Source organism: Miniopterus schreibersii (genome assembly GCF_964146895.1).
Source record: "Miniopterus schreibersii genome assembly, chromosome: 8".
Classification (NCBI taxonomy): Eukaryota; Metazoa; Chordata; class Mammalia; order Chiroptera; family Miniopteridae; genus Miniopterus; species Miniopterus schreibersii.
Window position 1 is genome coordinate 44473052 of NC_138109.1, and position 19091 is coordinate 44492142.

Below are 19091 nucleotides of genomic sequence, written 5' to 3' on the forward strand. Positions count from 1 at the left end.
AGCCAGTTGAAGAGAAAACTGGTGAATGAATAAAATATCAGATACACCAAATGGGTTTTTCTTGTGAGCAACGAGGAAAGACAGGCTCAAAAACAGGACACAGGAGTTTTTTTCTTCCTTAAAAGCAAAATGTGCTCCACTCTGAATTTGCTTTGTGTTTTGCAGGAAGAAGCTGGAGCAATTTCAGAATGAAACAGAGAGAGAGGCGATAAGTACAATGGCTTCACCGCCGACTAGGGGCCTGCTCTCCCGCTCTTCCGTCCTGTATTTTACAAATTCTCCCAGGGGCTTCTCTGTAATTAGGAAGCAAGAGCACTTCTGCTTTTCAGCTTCTCAGTAAACCTGCTCCCCAGTCAGCGTACAAGCAAGGAGAAGAAAGGTGAAAGGAAAACAAAAAAGAAACGAAAAACAAAGAGCTAAAAGACACGCATACATAGTAACCCAAATCGTGATTAAATTCTTAGCTTTCAGGCAAACCCACAGGCCTGAGCAGGAAATGGGAGCGCAGCCCTTCCGCGCAACATTTGCTGCGCGATAGCCAGCATCCTCTCCACTGCAGAAGCGGCCCTGGGTCTCCCAATCCTGAATGTTTGCAGTCGTGTGCATGTGCCCAGACTGGACAAATGGACCTTTACATTTTTGCTGAGAAACTTGGTGGCCGAATCTGATCAGTACTGTAGGGAAAAACTGCCTCCCCGCTGCTGCTGCCCAAGATTGTTTCTGGCGGCTGGGAAGCGTCCAGGCACCGCAGTCCAGTCACAGCCTTTCTCTCCTGGGGCCCGAGAGCAGCCCACAAAGATACATTTGAAGCTTCAGAAAATAATCAGTAGTAATTTTTTGCTCGGAGATTACACTGTGATTATAATCTAACCTAAAATCAGGTGTGAAACGCCAGCTTCACTTCTCGCTAACTCAGTGGTCTTGGCCAAGTGATTTACCCTCTCTGAGCCTGTCTTCTCGCCAGCAGAGTGGTGATAACACCTACATCTACCTTGTGGCATTGCTTTGAGGATTTGATAACACATGTAAAGTATGAGTGCTCATAAAATGATATCTGCCGCTATTGTTATTATCACTATTACAGTTTGTGGTTATGTTTATTTAAAACCATTCTCATTCCTTGCCTAGAAGTTCAGTTCCTACTTTCTTCCCCCTATTAAGAAGCCCATTTTAAAGCAGGTGTGATCAAAATAAGCGAATGGTTCAGGAAATAATTCAAGACTTGGGATCTAGAAACAAGGTATCCAATCAAAGGGAGGCAAAAGGATGAACAGCAGAGAAATTTTGGAAAATGTTGGACTCTAAAGATGGTAAAAATTATCGGATAGGTTTTGGCACTTGGAAAACTGTTAAGATTTAGTCATTGACACAAAGGAAGCAAAGCAAATTTCACTTCTTAACTCTCGAAAAAGGGAAATGTGTCCAAGAAAGGAAACGATCCCAGTACTACTGATGCAGTGGTGAGGGGTGTTTACTGTCATAAAAAGGCAAACATTGAGTAGCGATCTAATAAAAACTGTGCTGTAACTACGACGGGGGAGGAGAGAGTGAAATCGGCAAGGTAGAAAATCAACATATAGCAATCCATGTTCAAAGTTGATAAAACAAGAGACAGCAACATAAGTATGTTATGTAGATACAGGATGGTATTTCACATTTCTAGAAGGAATTTTGATAAAAAATGCTGAAAGTAAGACATCTATAGAGCAGAGTGGTGGGTATAGAGTTAGAATGAGGAGAGTGGGTTTCATGATTAGTCTTTAGCACTGTTTGGCTTTTTAAAGGTATGTACATAATGTTGTGATTAAAAATTAAACTTATTTAAGGAAAGAAATACACATTTAAGATATAACAGACATCACACACATGCACACATTGATAAGCTCAAGTGTATGAAATTCTATACAATCTAATCTATTTTATGTTATTTCTTGAGCCAAAAGTAAAGACGTAAATAAGAACCAACCATCATCTAACTTAAGTGATAGGATTTTGTAGTTTGGAGGCAGAAAAACTTAAATGGAAGGCATGGCCTTTAATTCAAGGATCTTGCAATTTGGTTGAGAGAAGAGAACAATCACATAACAGAGTAAGAATGGGAACCAAAAAATTATTTTTAGAAAAGAAAAGGAACAGAAACTTTTTATGGGCTTGCTAAGACTCCTAGAGGTATCCTATGAGCTGTTTTTCAAGATTCTGAAGAAAAAAACTTGTCTGTGTTTAGTTGACAAGATGAGCTGCATGACACTCCAGAGAGAAAGGAGAATCATATTTTTTCAGTTGGAAAATACCACACAGATAGACAAACCCCTGATTGTATAGAAGAGGCAACTAAACCTGAAAGAAGCCATGTGGCTTTCCCTACGTGGAACCAGACCGGCCTTTTCATGCTCTGGTGAACACCCAGTACTAAGTTATCAAGACTGTCTTATAGCTGTTTGAGATGAAGAAAATCATAATTAATTTTTAGAGTTATTTCATTAAGAAAATGAGGACAATAAAGCAATGTTAACCATTAACTACTTGTATGGTGTTTTCAAATGTCCTTATTGTCATTGTCTTAACCCCAATAATCCTGTGCTGATGAGAAAATTCAAATTCTGGGAGATTTACTGAATTGTCAAGGGCAAATAGCCAATAGATAGAAAATCAGATAATTGGACATAAGTGTTCTGACTCCTGGTCCAATATTGAAATTTTATCTCTTCCATTATGACCCATAAAACTTTAGAGAGCATTTTGGTGAAATGACTTTGTTTAAAAAATACTTTAAAATATTTTAAATTAAATAATCTCTCAGTATTGGGGAAATATTAATGAGTTAATTAATTAATTAATTGAGCTGACAGTGATAATCCTGCTGAAGGGATAGCAGCAGGAATATTCAAGATGACCACGGTGGGAGGAAACCTGGGATAGGGATGGGAGCAGTGCTGGTCTAATTAAGGCTGCACAACATTTAAGGCAGTAGTTCCCTTTCACAGTCTGGCAATAAATATATATTATTTCTCCAAAATATTTTAAGTAAAAATTAGTTGTGTCGCCCAGCCGGGTGTGGCTCAGTGGTTGAGCATCGACCTAGGATCCAGGAGATCCCGGTTCAATTCCCGGTCAGGGCACATGCCCGGGTTGCGAACTCGATCCTCAGTCGGGGGCGTGCAAGACGCAGCTGATCAATGACTCTCTCATCACTGATGTTTCTCTCTCCCTCTCCCTTCCTCTCTCTGAAATCAATAAAGATAAATTTAAAAAAAAATTAGTTGTGTCACTGAAATTCTTAAAATAAAGGTGCCAGGCACCTTAATTGTTGAGGAACTTTGAAAATAAATAAAGTGCAATTGCTTTCCCTCTAAAAATGGCTTTTCATGGATCTTCTAAGGAGAAGACTCCAAACTACCGCTTCATGAAAATCAAGTCACAATTTCATTCACACTTGTACAGCTGTCCAGTTTATATACACGCATTCAGAATGCAGGATGCTTTGGTATCCAAGAGCAGTTTCCAGTAGACAAATATTTTAGTACTCTAAGATCTCATTTCCATCTTTCACAATAAGGCAAGAAAAATGCAAAGACAAATCATTAATTGCTCTAAACTTTTCATTCTAGAAATATAAAAACTATAAACATCAATACAGCACTAATAGCTGTAAGTGTTGGCTTTAAGCATCATTAATTTTACATTTGTAAGGTCTGTAAATGTATGCCTTGCATTCTCACTGAAAGGATCAATCAATAGTCATCCTTGCTGCTTTCCACCTAAATAGCAATACGAAGATGTAGTGCATGCTGAAGTGTAAATATATATGTACTTATATATACGCAGGTAACAACATAAACTTACATAACAAAAAGTAACAGAAAATAAAATTGCATTCTAACCATTTAGCTGATTTGTGTATAGCAGATTGCATTTTTCAGGAGGGGTGATTTTTTTTTTTGACTTTTGAATAGTTTCATTTTAAATCTCCCTGGGTCAGCATAAGGCAAAACTGAAACAAGCTCTTTGTTGTAAGGCAAATGCATCATTGGATAGCTTGTATTTTTTTTTAATGGCCCTTTTACTTTGGACTTGTTTTTGGTGGGTAGACGATTTTGCTCCTATTCTAGTTGGGATTGTGTTGTTTCTTTTTTCCATGTGATGGCAATTTTTAAAAGTGATTATTTGTCTTTTTTAATAATTATGCCCCTGACTATGTTAGTTTATTATTATGGGCATTTAGGGAGATGTCAAGGAATTTTGGCGTTCGCAGGGCAGTGATTATGTTGACTTAGCTCCAGTTTTAGATTTTAGCTTTCCAACCAAACATGGAAACTTGTGAGGTTCGTTGAATCATAACAGCTCTCTCACAGTGAGAATTCTTAACCTGTGTCCATAAACTTCCAAGACTTCCACTGACAGACTTCAGGAGGGCTGTACAATCTCTCAGACTGTATGAAAATTCTCAGAGGAGTCTCTGATCCCAAGGTGATTAAGAATCAGTGTTCTACTAGCTATAAAAGACCTCAATTGGTGGTAATGGTTCAGAATCATTTTCTTCCGATGTCCTTTTCAATATCAGATTCCAACAACACGGTGTATTATATTCAAAGCTTTCTCTTAAAACAATTGTGTAAGAAATTAGGCATAAACACTGATTATCCGTATACGTTTCTTACTTGGCCTCAGAAATAAGCCAATGAATACTCTTGTTCTAATTTTATTTTTTGGTCAGATTTAGGGTTTAAGTTTTTCAACTTTCCATTCCATACAATTATAGAGATCATGAATTGAATTCTGTCATCAAAATGTATGGTAATGGCTCCATATTTGAGGTGCCACAGGCTGGCAAGAACTGAGAAAGGCCCAAGCTGATAGACACATTTCCCTAAGGTTTGACTGCTCTTTGATAAAAATTCTTCAGGTTAAATAAAGCTGCTCCAGCTCTGTTACACAGCCCAAATATGCAAAAATATCATTAAAAACAGAGTTTGGTAAATTACTTCTCTCTTTCTAAGTTACCTGTCTGGAAATGTGAACTTAAGAAGAATTTGAAAAGATTTCGAAATGTCCTGGGAAAAATGGACTCACTCTTTTTAGATATCCCTTTGAGAGAATATATAAGCTTAACATATAAGCCTAGGGCCTCTTATCAAGAACAAAACAGGGATTGGATACATCAATAGAAAGATGATCCTTTCTGAGAAATTGTACTCTTTGTTTGTGAATAGGTTTATGTGATTATAGAAGTGGATCAGGGCCTGGAGTGATCCAGGCATTGTTGGAGTGGCAGTGCCACATTTTTGTGCAGTCAGACACAACTGGCATTCTAGCGCCTGCTGCCTTGGGAAAAGCCAGGACGGTGCCTGTCAGAACCCAGATCTCACAGATGACCCTGTCTTGACACCTGGCACCTCTTGGTGGCCACAGCTCTTGCCCTAAGGCAGAGGTTCTCCACCGGGAGCGATTATGTCCCCCATGGTACAGTTGGCAATGTCTGGCAACATTTTTGATTGTTATAAAACTAGGAAGGTATTACTGGCATCAAGCGGGTCGAAACCAGAGATGCTGCTTAACAGCCTATGATGCATAGGACAGGCCCCCACAACAGAATTATCTGGCCCAACGTGTCTCTAATGCCGAGGCTGAGAAATCCTGCGGTAAGGCCCTGCCACTTCTGCCCACAAGAGCCGCTAAAAGTTAGTTTCAGCAGCTTGGGAAGTGTAATGCTTTGGGCAGAGTGAAATTAAAAAGGTATCCTAAAAAACACCCTCTCCATCCTGGTTGACACCTACTCCTTTCTCCAAAATGCAGATTAAATGCCACTTCCTACAGCAAACCATTTCTAATTTTAGCACCCCACCTCCCCCATATGCTCACGTAGTACCATATGCTTAACCACAGCTCTGATCAAATTATTTCTTACTCCCCTACTAGATTATAAATCTGTTCAAAGCTTTTTTTTTTTTTTTAAATCCTTATGTCTTAGGACCTATCAAAATGCTTGGCATACTTAGGTACACAACAAATCTATGTTGAAGGAAAGAACTAGCTTGGCTTGGAGGACTGCCTTGGATTCTGAGTACCCACTCTCCAAACTGGATTTACTCAAGACTGATTTAGGTGAGCCCAGTGACCCCCCAGGCTATCTAAGGATATCTGATCCTATGTCCTCCAAAGACATGAAACTGGACAATGTCTCATTTAAAGGCATGTTGGTTTTTCAGCAGTGTGGTGGACTTTTCTGGCCTACTGAAAGGTAGTGATAATGATGTTTACCTGAAATGCTAAAGAACATAGACTAGAGACTATAATGCCTGTTTCGGGGCCTAGGACAGAGCTCTCCCTAAATGCCTTTTCTTAGGGGGAAGGAGAGCAAGCTCAACGTGCTACTTTTAATAAGCTTGGCTTTGTAGTCTGCATAGCACAGAGCTCCCTGCACTGAGGGAGGAAGAGGGGTTGGCCTGAGTGAGCAGATGAACGAGGGCAGGAGGCAGCCCAACTTCTGTCTCCACGAGTGATCAGCTCGCACCAATGTCCAGGATCAGACTGGTAAAGGGTCTGACTGCACCCAAGGACGATTCCTATGCTGGCTACCGGTAGATTACACTAGAATCCACGAGAGGAGGAAGGACTAAGTTTAGAATAATTTATAAATGTGCTTTTGTTTTAACAACAAAAATTCTGGTGTTAGAACATGAATAAGTATCATGTTGAAAATGGGGAAAAAGCACCTCTCTGATTTATAGCACATAGATGATAATTCGTATTGTTGGTGATTATAGAATAGAAAACAAAATGATGTCATTGTTCCAGATAGCACGCCGCTGCTGCATGACCTTGTGCTGTTGTTTTGACAAAGCACGTCAAATAGGATTTCAGCAAAATACTTACTACGGTTTTAAGTGTGATATTCCTGACATGAGTTGACATCAGGAAGAAAAGACGGGAACATTTCAGAACATTCAACTTTATTTTCCATTGACAAACACCACATTAATAACATACATTTATTAAATACACAGACTAGCTATGACTCGAATGCCATCAAAATTCTGATGTACTTTTCGTAGTCTCTTTTATTCTTTGTCTCCACGATATTAAAGACCAGCCTTTAAAACACGCTGGAAGGTATCTTTAAATATATGTTAAGATAACTCCCCCAAAAACGTTACATGGAGGTGACAGAAGTGTACTTTCTCCCTTAATCAAGTGCACAGGGACAGTATGCTGAACACGAGAGGGAAAAACATATGCTTCCTAGACTGAGTTTACAGTGCTGATTAAAGCGCCATGATTTCAGTCCTTACTTAGACACACTATGTAAATAGTACTTACTTTCGTTTGTTGTAACCGGATCAAGATAATCAATGCCTATTTTTAATTTGTTTGCTTAAAGAAATGTTCATCTGTCTGCTATTTGTATAAACACATTTAGACATTTAGTCAATAAAGAGGGAGGAGGTAAAATATTTAATATACACTGGGAAAGAAGAGCATTTGGCAGTCAGTGATGACTTGTGTGAACTTAACACCTGCTCTTACAATAAAGAACACTGGCCACTCCTTGCTTTGTCCCACGGCCGCTCCAGTGTAAAGGTAAACGCAGTCCCTTCCTCTTGGCTGCTGTGGAGGGGCCTGAGGATGAAGACTCCTCGCAGGCGTGGAAATGCACAGGTTTTCCTCCATGTCTTTCTCTGTGTTCTCTATCCCACCCTCCATCCCCACTCCACATAAATAGTATCCTTTCAATACTGTTGGAATAACATTGAAGTTTATCAGTAAGTCATACGCATTTTCTCTGCTTAACATTACAGTTTTGATTTCTACAGCAACTGAAAACTATATAAACACTTCAAATCACAATTAAAGTTTGGTGATTGGCTAGAGTTTGGCTAGATTATCTAATTCACTTTAATTAAAAGGCCAAAATATTCTAATTCTAAAACAATTGACAAAAGAATTTAAGAGCTGTTGAAAATAACTTCAGAGGTGGAATCATCTCCAAGATGCTAAAAAGCCTGGAAAGGCTGATTTATTCCTGATGGTGATCTCTTTCCTTCCTATCTTTATTCCCACAATAAAATTGTTTCATCAAAGCAGACTTATTAAGAAACACAAACTCAGATCTATCTCAATATATTAGGACATTAGCATATGAGAAATACGAAGCCATTCTCTCTCCTCTTAAAAATAACCTCAGCTTTCACCAATAGTAAATGTTCCTGTTATTTTCTGTCTATAAAAGAAATAAACAGTTTGGAAGCCAGGCGTCTGGGGGGGAGCAGTCTTGTTTCTAGTGAACAAATACGTAGTCTAGGAGCTATTTGGGTCGCTTATGATATGAAACTGGTATAAAGCTTCTGAAAATGAAATAATTTTAATCTCAATAAAGAAAATGTGATGTAGAAATGAATTTGGTATGTATCTGCTTGAATTGTATTTCTCGAGAATTGAAATGTTCTCGGCTGATGGTGTGGGAATGTAATGGTTTACAACTCACTTTGTATGAATTAGAAGCCTTGAAATACAACCCTCCTTTTTAGGAATTATAAAATAGATAATATATAAAATAAAAACTTTCTGCTCTTTTGTCCTTTAAAAGAATAGAGAACAGGGGCAAGTAAGAATGGAATTGTTAAATAGCATGCTTTGAATATATCTTTCTATGTGACTTAAAAACGAATTGTTGATCTCTTTTTGAAAAAAAATGACTTTATTCTAGACTTGCTAAAGTCTTCATTGATATACATAGTCTCAGTTCCCCCTTTGTCGCTTTGAGAACAATCACCCTGCACTACTCTTTTGTTACTTTCTTCAGTTTTATTCCAGGTGAACTCAATAAGAAAATGCACCCAGGGAAGACATGTACAAGATTTTACTTGATAACCATAGATACAAATTTATAATAAATTAAAACTTTTTTTGTTGGAGTAATTCAGGTGAATGTGAATTTTTGCATGAGATTAATATCTATATAAATGATACCAATATAATGGAATTCTATGAAAAAGTGTTCCCTAATTCTCTGTTTCACGCTTCATCTGTAATCACCACTTATTAGTTGTCTGAGAATACTGAGCTTCAGCTTTTTTTAAAATATATTTTTATTGATTTCAGAGAGAGGAAGGGAGAGGGAGAGAGAAATAGAAACACCAATGATGAGAGAGTCATTGATCGAGCCCACAACCAGGGCATGTGCCCTGACCGGGAATCGAACCCCGATCTCCTGGATCACAGGCCGATGCTCAACTGCTGAGCCACACCGGCTGGGCCGAGCTTCAGCTTCTTAACAAATGTGTATGTTCGTTTTAGATTGATTTTCCTATTTTGTACATTGGTTCTATCACAACCTTCGTGATAAAACATCACAGATATATGTCACCTCTTATCAGCATTTTATTGTAACTCAGAAAACAGTCCTATGGACTTAGCCACAGTATTAAAGTCTTCATTTTTAAAACAGTGTAATCTCATTCATTGAACAATTCTTTACATTTATTTAGACATCAGTTTTAGAGATTTTGAGACATACACAAGCACAAAACCAGCAATAAACAAACTGCTGTGAAGGTTTGGCATGGTTGATGGTCTAAACTTTTCATATAGGTAAACCATAGAAATTTTAATTATTCCATATGGTTTTAGTAAGAAATGCTCTGAAATCTCTCTTGTCACTCATCTTCCAGTATCCTGTGTATTTCAAGAGCAGCTTTGGGGATTAAAGTATGAAAATAGGGAGGCAATATATGTGCCTAAAACCGCAAAGCATAAAATTTTCCTATTTTCTGTCTCTGACTTGATCCCAATACAAAAGAACTATTAAATAATTGTTGCTGTAAACAAGATTGAAAACCAACCACTAATTTGGGGTCAAAACCAATATATAAAATAAATAAAAAGCCCAATTTGCCCTGGCCACATGGCAAAGTTGGTTGGAGCATCATCTCACACACCAAAAAGATCAAGGTGCATACCTGAGGTTTTGGGTTCGATCTGGGTAGGGGTGCTTATGGGAGGCAACCTCTCTCTCTCCTCCCCCCCCATCCCTTCAGCATGGTCACAGGGTCTTTCCTACTTAACTTTTACACAAGCTTCTACAATTTCTTTTTCTGTAACATGGTCCTGAGATCTTTCATATTAACACTTTCTTTCAGAAAGTGTTAAGTAGAAATATATGTGCACTTTTAAACTCACAGCCATTTAAATCTGGCATGATTAAACACTTATGTTTACTTGAAATATCTTGGATACAAGCAATAGGTAAATTTTGTAAATTTTGAGATAACACATTTTTTTTCAACTTAAAATATTTTTAAGATATTCACCATACTTATATTATTTGAAAAGCAAACTGTTCTTATTGGATAGTATGTCATCATTTTCTTCTATGACTCAGTATAGCTGTATAATTTCATTGTTTAGAAAATCAGGACTCCTTTGTAAAACCTATTGATGGCTGATTTTACTTATATTTCTACATTCTATTCACTCATTTCTTTCCATGTGGTTTCTTAGGCCTTTATTTATTTACTTATTTATTACCAATATTGTGAAGTTTAGGAATTGTCATAATTTATGCATGCATTTTTCCCCCTGTTCAGTTGTATGCATAGATAAACTAAGTATATGAGAGTGAATTTTAAGGCCAATGAACTTAAACTTGGAAACAGACATACTCTTGTACAATGACTACAGATGTCCACTTCCCAACCAAATCTAGGGCCTATGCACAACGTCTCTGAAATCTAACCTCAACTATCATCCAAAGGCTAAAACTATTTGTAACTTTTATTTCTTGTTAGTTTTTTTCCCTGGAGTAACTAATGGCTGCCTAGGTAACAAAATTCACATGCCATTTACATAATTTCTTCCTTTCTCACCTCCAAAACTTGCTACATTTCCCTGGACAGGAATTTATTCTGTGGTTTAAGTTTCAGGATCTTTATGTATTTCTATGATTGGATAAAAAGGGATTTTTGTTTGACAGTAATCACCATTACCATTTGGATTTATCAGTCTCTTAAATTATTAATACAAATATGGCACTTTGCTGTGCAGCAATATGACACTACACACTTGAAGACAAATTCATATTTCTGTAATTAAATAGGCAGAGACCATCCACTTTATCAGCTTGACGAACTGTAATGGCATAAAGCACTTCAACCATATGGTGGTGCCTTGCCGATGGCACTTGAGTTTGGCAGACATTTATTCATTCATCTGCTGAACAAATACTGAACACTTTCTATATTCCAAGTGCTGTAGTAGGTGTTGGAAAAAATAAGCCAATCACGCTCACACCACTCGAATCCACATTGCACCTGTTTCTATCTGATTATAGCCTAGGGTCAGAGACCACTCAAGAGGTAAAATCTTTTTATTACAAGGTCATCTGAGTGCACTTTTTTTCTGAAGTAGGTCATTTTGCGTTATTCCCCATGTAGTGACCTGTGGGATAATCTGCTTTATGGCAAAGAGAGATTTTATAAGAAGGTTTTAGTAAAGGTTACTTATCACCGTTTCTTCCAAAGCCTAGACTCTCAGAATTACCATGAGTTACATAAGCACTCCCAACAGGTGCTGTCTTCTCAGTCAGTTTGACATGGTCAGTTAGACTGATGATTCCTGATTGACCTAGACTGGTGTACAGAGTAATCTAATAGATATATGGTACCTGTTAAAGTTAATTCCTCCTCAAATGCCTACTAAACTCAGAGAAAAATGTAGTTACTATAAAGAAGTATAAATAAATTGCAAGTTTTTTTTAAAAACAAAACAAAACTATGAAAGCAATAAAGGAACCTGAAAATTAAAATCTTCACGAGAAAATATTAATTAGTTTACCAAATGAGTGCTCCCAAGAATACGAAGAACATTTTGTGTAGGCCTAACTTAAAAGACTGTATGTTTGTTCGGAAAAAAGTTTTTAAAAGTGCAGTTCTCAAAACTTAATGTAGTAATCTACTTGTGCCTAAAAGATATAAAGCTCAGCTACGTAAACTATAAGAAAAACATTTAATAATAAATATTTAGATAGAGTTACTCTGAGGAGAGGGCAGAGAAAGTGCTGTGAGGGGGGTCAATATTATTATTTTCTTATCCAATAAATAGCTCAAACTATGGAAAGTCTTTATGGAACCCTCAAAATTTTATTGGCCTTAGAATCAGAGTTAGTATTTAAATACCCAAAAGACTGGAGAACACTTTCGGTGAAAAAAATCAAAGATAATTTACCAGAGTACCTATATTTAGTGCTCAACTCAGCCCTTAAATAGCATTCTGAAAAGTTACCCCACCGCCTCTCAAGATCAGCTCCATGAATCTTCTCCGGGCTCGGAGGAATTAACAGTGAACGCAAAAGGAAGGACGTTTAGCAATGTGAAGAGCCACAAGTCCTCCCCTATTTAAAATAAATGAAATTGGCTCTTATTTAGGTAATAAGTAAACCTAATTACCAACCCAGACAAAACATGGACTTTATAATGTTAGCAGCTAATTTACATATTGAACAATACTTAACATCAGTAGCAATGAATATTGTAGATACATATTTTTAATCTTTTTTTTTTTTTTTTAATATATCTTTATTGATTTCGGAGAGAGGACAGGAGAAGGAGAGAGAGAGATAGAAACATCAATGATGAGAGAGTCATTGATCGAGCCCGCAACCCGGGCATGTTCCCTGACCGGGAATCGAACCCCAGTCGCCTGGATCCTAGGTCAATGCTCAACTGCTGAGCCACGCCCGGCCAGGCCATATTTTTAATCTTAATTCAAATTTAAAAAAAAAAAAATGTAAGGGGGCAAAAGAGTGACATAGAGAGAAAGAGACACAGAAGGCCAAGGACTTTGAACAGAAACAAACAGTCGCCTTGACTTCAATGATCTGTGCATTAAATCCCCCATATGCTCAGTACACTGGAATATTAACTTTCCCCATCCCACTCCCACCACAGACTAAGATCGCTTATAAATAATCCCATATTCAGCTACAAATGGCAGAGACCCCAAAACACTAGACTGTTATTAATATATTTCCTTTGTTTGTGTTTCAATACTTTTGGCACACGGGATTATCTATGCTGAGACCATTCGGCCTTATATCAAAAATTCTACTTCAATGCATAAACAGTGGCATGCCAGAGATGCCTAAATTCACAGTAAGGTTTAAGACTACTTGTTGCCGAAAGCTGTGAACATGCATGCTGGTTAAGTGTTCTCATTCATGCTCCTGTCTGTATTATTTCATTGGATAATGACATAGGCTGCCCTTTCTGTCCATCGCTAGAGCAGCTGGAGACAGCATTTGCTACCTGGCAGAACTTCCGAAGAAGGATCTTTCTTAGCAGCAGATAGACCCAGGGATCCAAGATCTGGTTCAGTGAAGCCAGGCGGACAGCTATTAAGAAGAAGTTGCATTCTTTCTCCTTTTCTGGGTGCGTCTTGCAGTGTTCAACTGATGTCTGATTGAAGATCATTTTCAACATCATTATCTAAGAAAGAGGGACAGATAATTGTTCCAAAGATTAATAAGGTCACATGCATCTCCTCTGCGTAGTGCTTTGCACATAGTCAGTTTACAATAAATTGGTGGCTGTAGTGAAATGAATTCAAGCAACATTTATACTCACAGAACACAGTCCTGAATTATACAAAACATTCCTACAGATGTCCCCACATTTTTGGCTATTTGACATGATGTGGCTTTTAAAAAAGTGTATGTTCTCAGGATCTTGATCCTTGAGACTTAAGAAGTTTCAAAATAACACATCTTAAAACTAGCCCAAGTCATCTATTGCTGCAGAAAACACCAGCAGGCTGATACCCAAAAGAGAGCCAACACTTCAACAAAACCAAAACATATTTAATCTTAAACTTTAGTAGTTGTAACTGAAAAAAAAATTCCTGAAGAAAAAGTAAAAGCAAGAAAGGGGAAAATAATAATAACAACAACATTTCTGAATCCTAACAATTTGCCAGGCGCTGTGTTAAGGCACACACAATATAATATACAGATGATGTATTATAGGATTGCACATCTGAAATCCATATAATTTTATTAACCAATGTCACCATAATAAATTTAATAAAAAAGAAAAAACAATATAAGATAGATATTATTACCATCTCGTTTTTACAATTGCAGAAACCAAGGTTTAGTGATGTAAAATGGCTTAGCCAGACTCACTAATTTCATATAGCACATGGTAGTTTACTTTTCTTTGTCTCTGCCTCCTTGCCACATACGCACACTAGAATGTAGACTCCAGGATTGGGGACTATTCTTCCCTCACAAGTACATTTACAGTACCTAGACTAATATTAGCAGGTAGTGCTCAATAAATATTTGTGAATGAATATATTCTATGACACATATGTGAATATATTGTGTGATATACACATATAACATGTAACATACATGTTTATATTTGAGTGAGTAAATATTTGTGGTTTGAGAAGAGAAATATTGACGGTTCATATGCATCTGAAAAAATATTCAATCTCATTAATCATCAGAAAAATCCAAATTGTGACAAAATAGCAAACCATTTTACACAAACCATTTGACAAAAAATGAAGAAATGTGACTTTTCCAAATGTCAGCAAGAATGTGGAACAGCGAGGACTCTTACACACTGCTAGTGAGAGTGTGAACTCGAGCCTCCACCTTGGAAAACAACTGGGCACTGTTTCATCTGCTCCCTCCCAGCTCTCCTACTCCTGGGGATATTCTGTCCCAAATTCCTGCGCCAGGAGTTGTGCATGTGACTGTTCGTCATGGCGCTGTTCATAATAGAAAAACAAAACAAAACAGAAAACAAAAACAACCCAGACATGGATTCACATTAGCAAGCCAAGGGTGGTGCTGATGTTACAACTGGTTTCTAAATTCATCTTTCTAGGTGCCGGGTTATGAAGCAATTGAAATGGAGCTGTAGCAAATTGAGACGCTGGAATAGGATTATATAGTAAAATGATAATATGTTAGATATATTGTGCTAAATAAAATACATTATTAAAATTAACATCACTCGTTTCTTTTGACCTTCTCTGAAATGCTGCTACTAGGAAATTTAAAATGACCTGTGGGGCCTGTTACCTGCTGCTCACAGTCTCTGGAGCCCGCACTTCCTGGGATGTCCTGTCCTCAGGTCACATATCCCAAATTGAAGTCAACATCCCTGGGCGTCTGAAACACCCAAACTCCAGCAATGGCACTTTGGGTCACGCCGTGGCGGTCGCCCTGGCCCGCGTGTCACCTTTCAGCCCCTCCTTGCTCGCCCCCTGCGCTGCCCTGGGCTCCGCTTCCCACCCGGCCTAGCCCAGCTCCGCACTCATTTGAATTCCAGTGACAGGCACCCAGGCGGCGCGGACAGATGTCAGCCCCTCACGGATGCAGCAGCCGACACCCCAGCTCTGGTCCAACCCTCGCCAGCAATAGAAACTTCACCTTGGTCTTGCTGGTCAGAGTGGAGCCACAGGTCACTCTTAAGTCAGTCACTGGCAAAGGAGAAGAAAAAGCCAGGTTTGGCTTATGGGACAAATTCATCCCCTGGGGCTTACCCTGGGGTCCTTGACCAAATTACCACCTCATACCTGAACAAAACTATGGTTCTGTAAATAAATAAGAAGAGGGGAATGAGTAGGCAACCGGTAAGTAGACAGCATATATTTTGAGTCCATAATTTCTTTCTAATAGTTTTTTCTAAGGGATTTATTCAATAAAAGCAAAAAACAGCTGCACAAATAATTGAATGCTCAGTGAAGCATTATCTACACAAGTAAGAAACTGTAAACACATGAATCTCTGACATCAGGAGTAAAGCATGATAAAATACAAATATTTTATTCCATATGGGTCCCAATGCTCCCTTGACCGCTCATTAGGAGACTGATCAGAAGGAGGGATCATGCAGAGTGTGTGTGCACCGGCTTAAAGAAAAAAGGGCTCTGTGCTGTCCAAGCATCCTGTCCTTTGTTTTTCCTTTCTCTCTTGTAAAAGGAGTAGAATAGTATATATAAGAACTAAGTGAAGAGGACAGATTATAAAATAGTATTATGCATATAAAGTTATATTGTCATTATAATTAAGTTATGAAAAATACATAGACTTGTGGGAGGCACTGGGATTATTACTATTAAACAATAATTTACTATCTTTTAAATTTTATGTACATAAAAACATTTCAAACACTTTAGGAAAACCTTTTATTTAAAGGAAGTTTATCATTATTCCCTTCATTAATAAATATGAATTTACTATACTCACTTATTATACACCAAATGTATTTAAAATTAATATATCGGCATTAGTATCTTCTAATGCTGCTTCATAGTCCTGTGAACTGAACACTGTCTCCCTTTGTGCCCCCACCAAAGACATCCAGGTCCCAGTCCCTGGAACCTGTGAATATGTTGTCACACATGGCAAAGAGAATGTAGCTGACGTGATTAATGTCAAGGGCCTTGAGATGGGGAGAGCGTCCTGGATTATCCAGGTGGGCTCAGTGTTATCACATGGCTCCTTAATATCTAAGAACCTTTTCCAGCTGTGGTCAGAGGGAGAGGTGACTGAAAAAGAATGGTCGGAGAGATGTAATGTTGCTGGTTCTGAAGATGAAGGGAGGAGGCCATGGGTTAAGGAATGTAGGTAGATGGTTTCTAGAAATTGCAAAAGACAAGAAAGCCAGTCCCAGATTCTCCTAAAGAGTTTCCAAAAAAAATGCAGCCCTGTGGACACTTGGTATCAGCCCAGTGAGACCCATGTCAGGCTTCTAACCAACAAAACTGTAAGAGAAATTTGTGCTGTTTTAAGCCACCAAGTTTGTAGTAAATCCTTAGAGAGCTACAGTAGAAAATAAATACACCCACAGAGGGCGTGCTCAGGAAATGTTGAGAGGGGATGGGGGAGGAATGAGCTTGAAAATTATTTATTTCCTCTAGTAGAGGAAATAAATCCTAGCAAGCTTGTTTATTTGGTTCACTTTCTTAGGAAACTTTAACATAAATAAAGTAAAAGTAAACTTCATCGTAACACCTATCTAAATTATCTCAGTTTCTAAGCTTGCAACATGTAAAAATGAATTCTTGTTATTCTAGTGACATCAGTTAGAGTTCAGTCTATTTGACTAAAAGGTATAAACTGCATTTTTAACTCAGTTGTCTTTATAAAAAAATATATAGCTAGTAATTCTTTCTTCTTTTTTATAAACAATTAGAAAGGTTTTATCTAGCTCTTTCAGCCCTTCATCTTGTCTAATAATCAAATATATTTGACCTCTTAACCATCTTTCATAAAGTGTTCTGAACCTGGTCTAGAATGATCTAAAAATTCACTTAAATTACATTTCCATCTTCCCTTATATAATAAAGTGTTGAATTTTTCCAACTTTTTATAATCAGGAAAATTTACAAAATCACTTATTAAAATGGGATTTAAGTCATTTTACACAGTTCTCCTTGATTATTTTAAAAATAATTTTTATGAGGCTAATAACACTAAATTATTTTTATTAGGCAAATATAGGTTTCATATGCCTTACATCGGTTAGTCCACTATAATTTCCAGTAACTTACTATAGACAATGCAGTGACTATGACATTAAAAAATCAAGCTCTGTAAGCAATAGCTGGCACATGGGAAGAGACACCCCAGCTCTTCCCAGAAATAATGAGATGTGCAAAAGGGAGATAATTTGAATTAGAGGCAGTGAGCATGATACTGCCATTTCCAAATGGCAGCATGGATGGAAGTAGGACCCCAAATTCCTTGTCTAATTTTGAACATAAATGCAAGTTAGCATCCATCTGCTGAGGTCCCTGTATTTAATGAGCTAAACAGTCATTATGATATTTGCAAACATTTTTTAGACAGTCAGACTTTGGGAGAAAAACTTTGGCATGAAATGCAGATTTCTGGTAGAATTAATTATTCCTGTAAGTCCAATTCTGCTCTTTATAAATAAGGACAAACAAAAAACAGGATGCTTGGACAGCACAGAGACTTTTTTTTTTACTCAAACACACATATACTCTGCACAGTTGCTCCATCCAGTTAGCCTCATAGAATGCGCTGGCTGTCAAAGGAGCTTTGAGACCAATCCTGGCTGGTCAGAGAGGCTGTTCTTTCCCAGGGGCCACGTGACTCTCCCAGGCCTCTCGCCTGTCCCCTGGTTATCAGCAGGAAAAGAGAGCTCTTTTTGTACCTGTGATAATCAGGAACACGATTCTATCAGTGATTTCTAAATTCTCCATCGCTGGCTAGTGTCAAGGGCAATTACCTTGCTCCATCGTAAATGAAAAATAATGATTTGTCCCTTCCCCTGTGATAATGATCTTTTTCAATGTGCAAAGCACAAGCCAAGGGAGACTGTTTTTAGTATTCTGCATTTGGGTTTTATTTTATTGCAGCAGGATTTGTCTTCAGTACTTCACTTCATGGTTCAAAAGTACCTTGGGTTATAGGCCACAAATATCTACTGAAGATGATAAATGAGTGAATCCAGAAAAATTAATTTGTAGAGGGGGGAAATAAAATTGGTCACTTGCCCTTAGACTCCATGACGTGACGTTTATGTTTTTCCAGTTTATTTCTAATGTAACTGTGTAAGAGAACTTTCCTCCACAGTCCATTTTGATCCGTGTTTTTTTGTTTTTCAAAATGCTCTGTCGTTAGGCCTGGGAATATAACCTGCTTTACTGGAAATTCCCTCTACAGTTTCACAAATGTACTATATTATAATGCACTGAAACCAGTCTGGGCCCTTCAAATGGCTTAACTACATCATTTGAAGGATTGTCATGGGAATAAGTTTCGTGGTAGATTGGAATAATAATTGCAGGCTTTGCAGTTTGGTTACAAGTCTGTTTTCCAGTTGCCAAATCGTCTCAGCATCTGGACCACTGTTTCAGAGGCCGCTCCTGCATTATCCAGTGTGAGAACTTTGGAAATAAAGAGTTCGTAAACATTTTTTAAAATGACTAGAAGTTGTGTGATCTCATCTTTATTATTATGTAATTTGATAAAATTTTTCAAAACAACAATGAACTAAGAATTAGAAGTAAATTCTACTAATGGCTCTGCCACAGTTTATGGCTTTAGGCAA

At 37.8% G+C, this 19091-nt stretch overlaps 1 protein-coding gene across 3 annotated transcripts in view; it reads right to left on the bottom strand.

Annotated features, from left to right (window-relative positions):
• Nucleotides 1-19091, bottom strand: part of PTGER3 (prostaglandin E receptor 3) — a 160172-nt gene that overhangs the window by 115753 nt on the left and 25328 nt on the right. For all 3 annotated transcript variants that reach the window (XM_081145111.1, XM_081145112.1, XM_081145110.1), the window contains exon 2: nucleotides 13299-13478. In XM_081145111.1, coding sequence (XP_081001237.1) covers nucleotides 13299-13478 — 180 coding nt within the window. The remainder of the gene's footprint in view (nucleotides 1-13298; nucleotides 13479-19091) is intronic.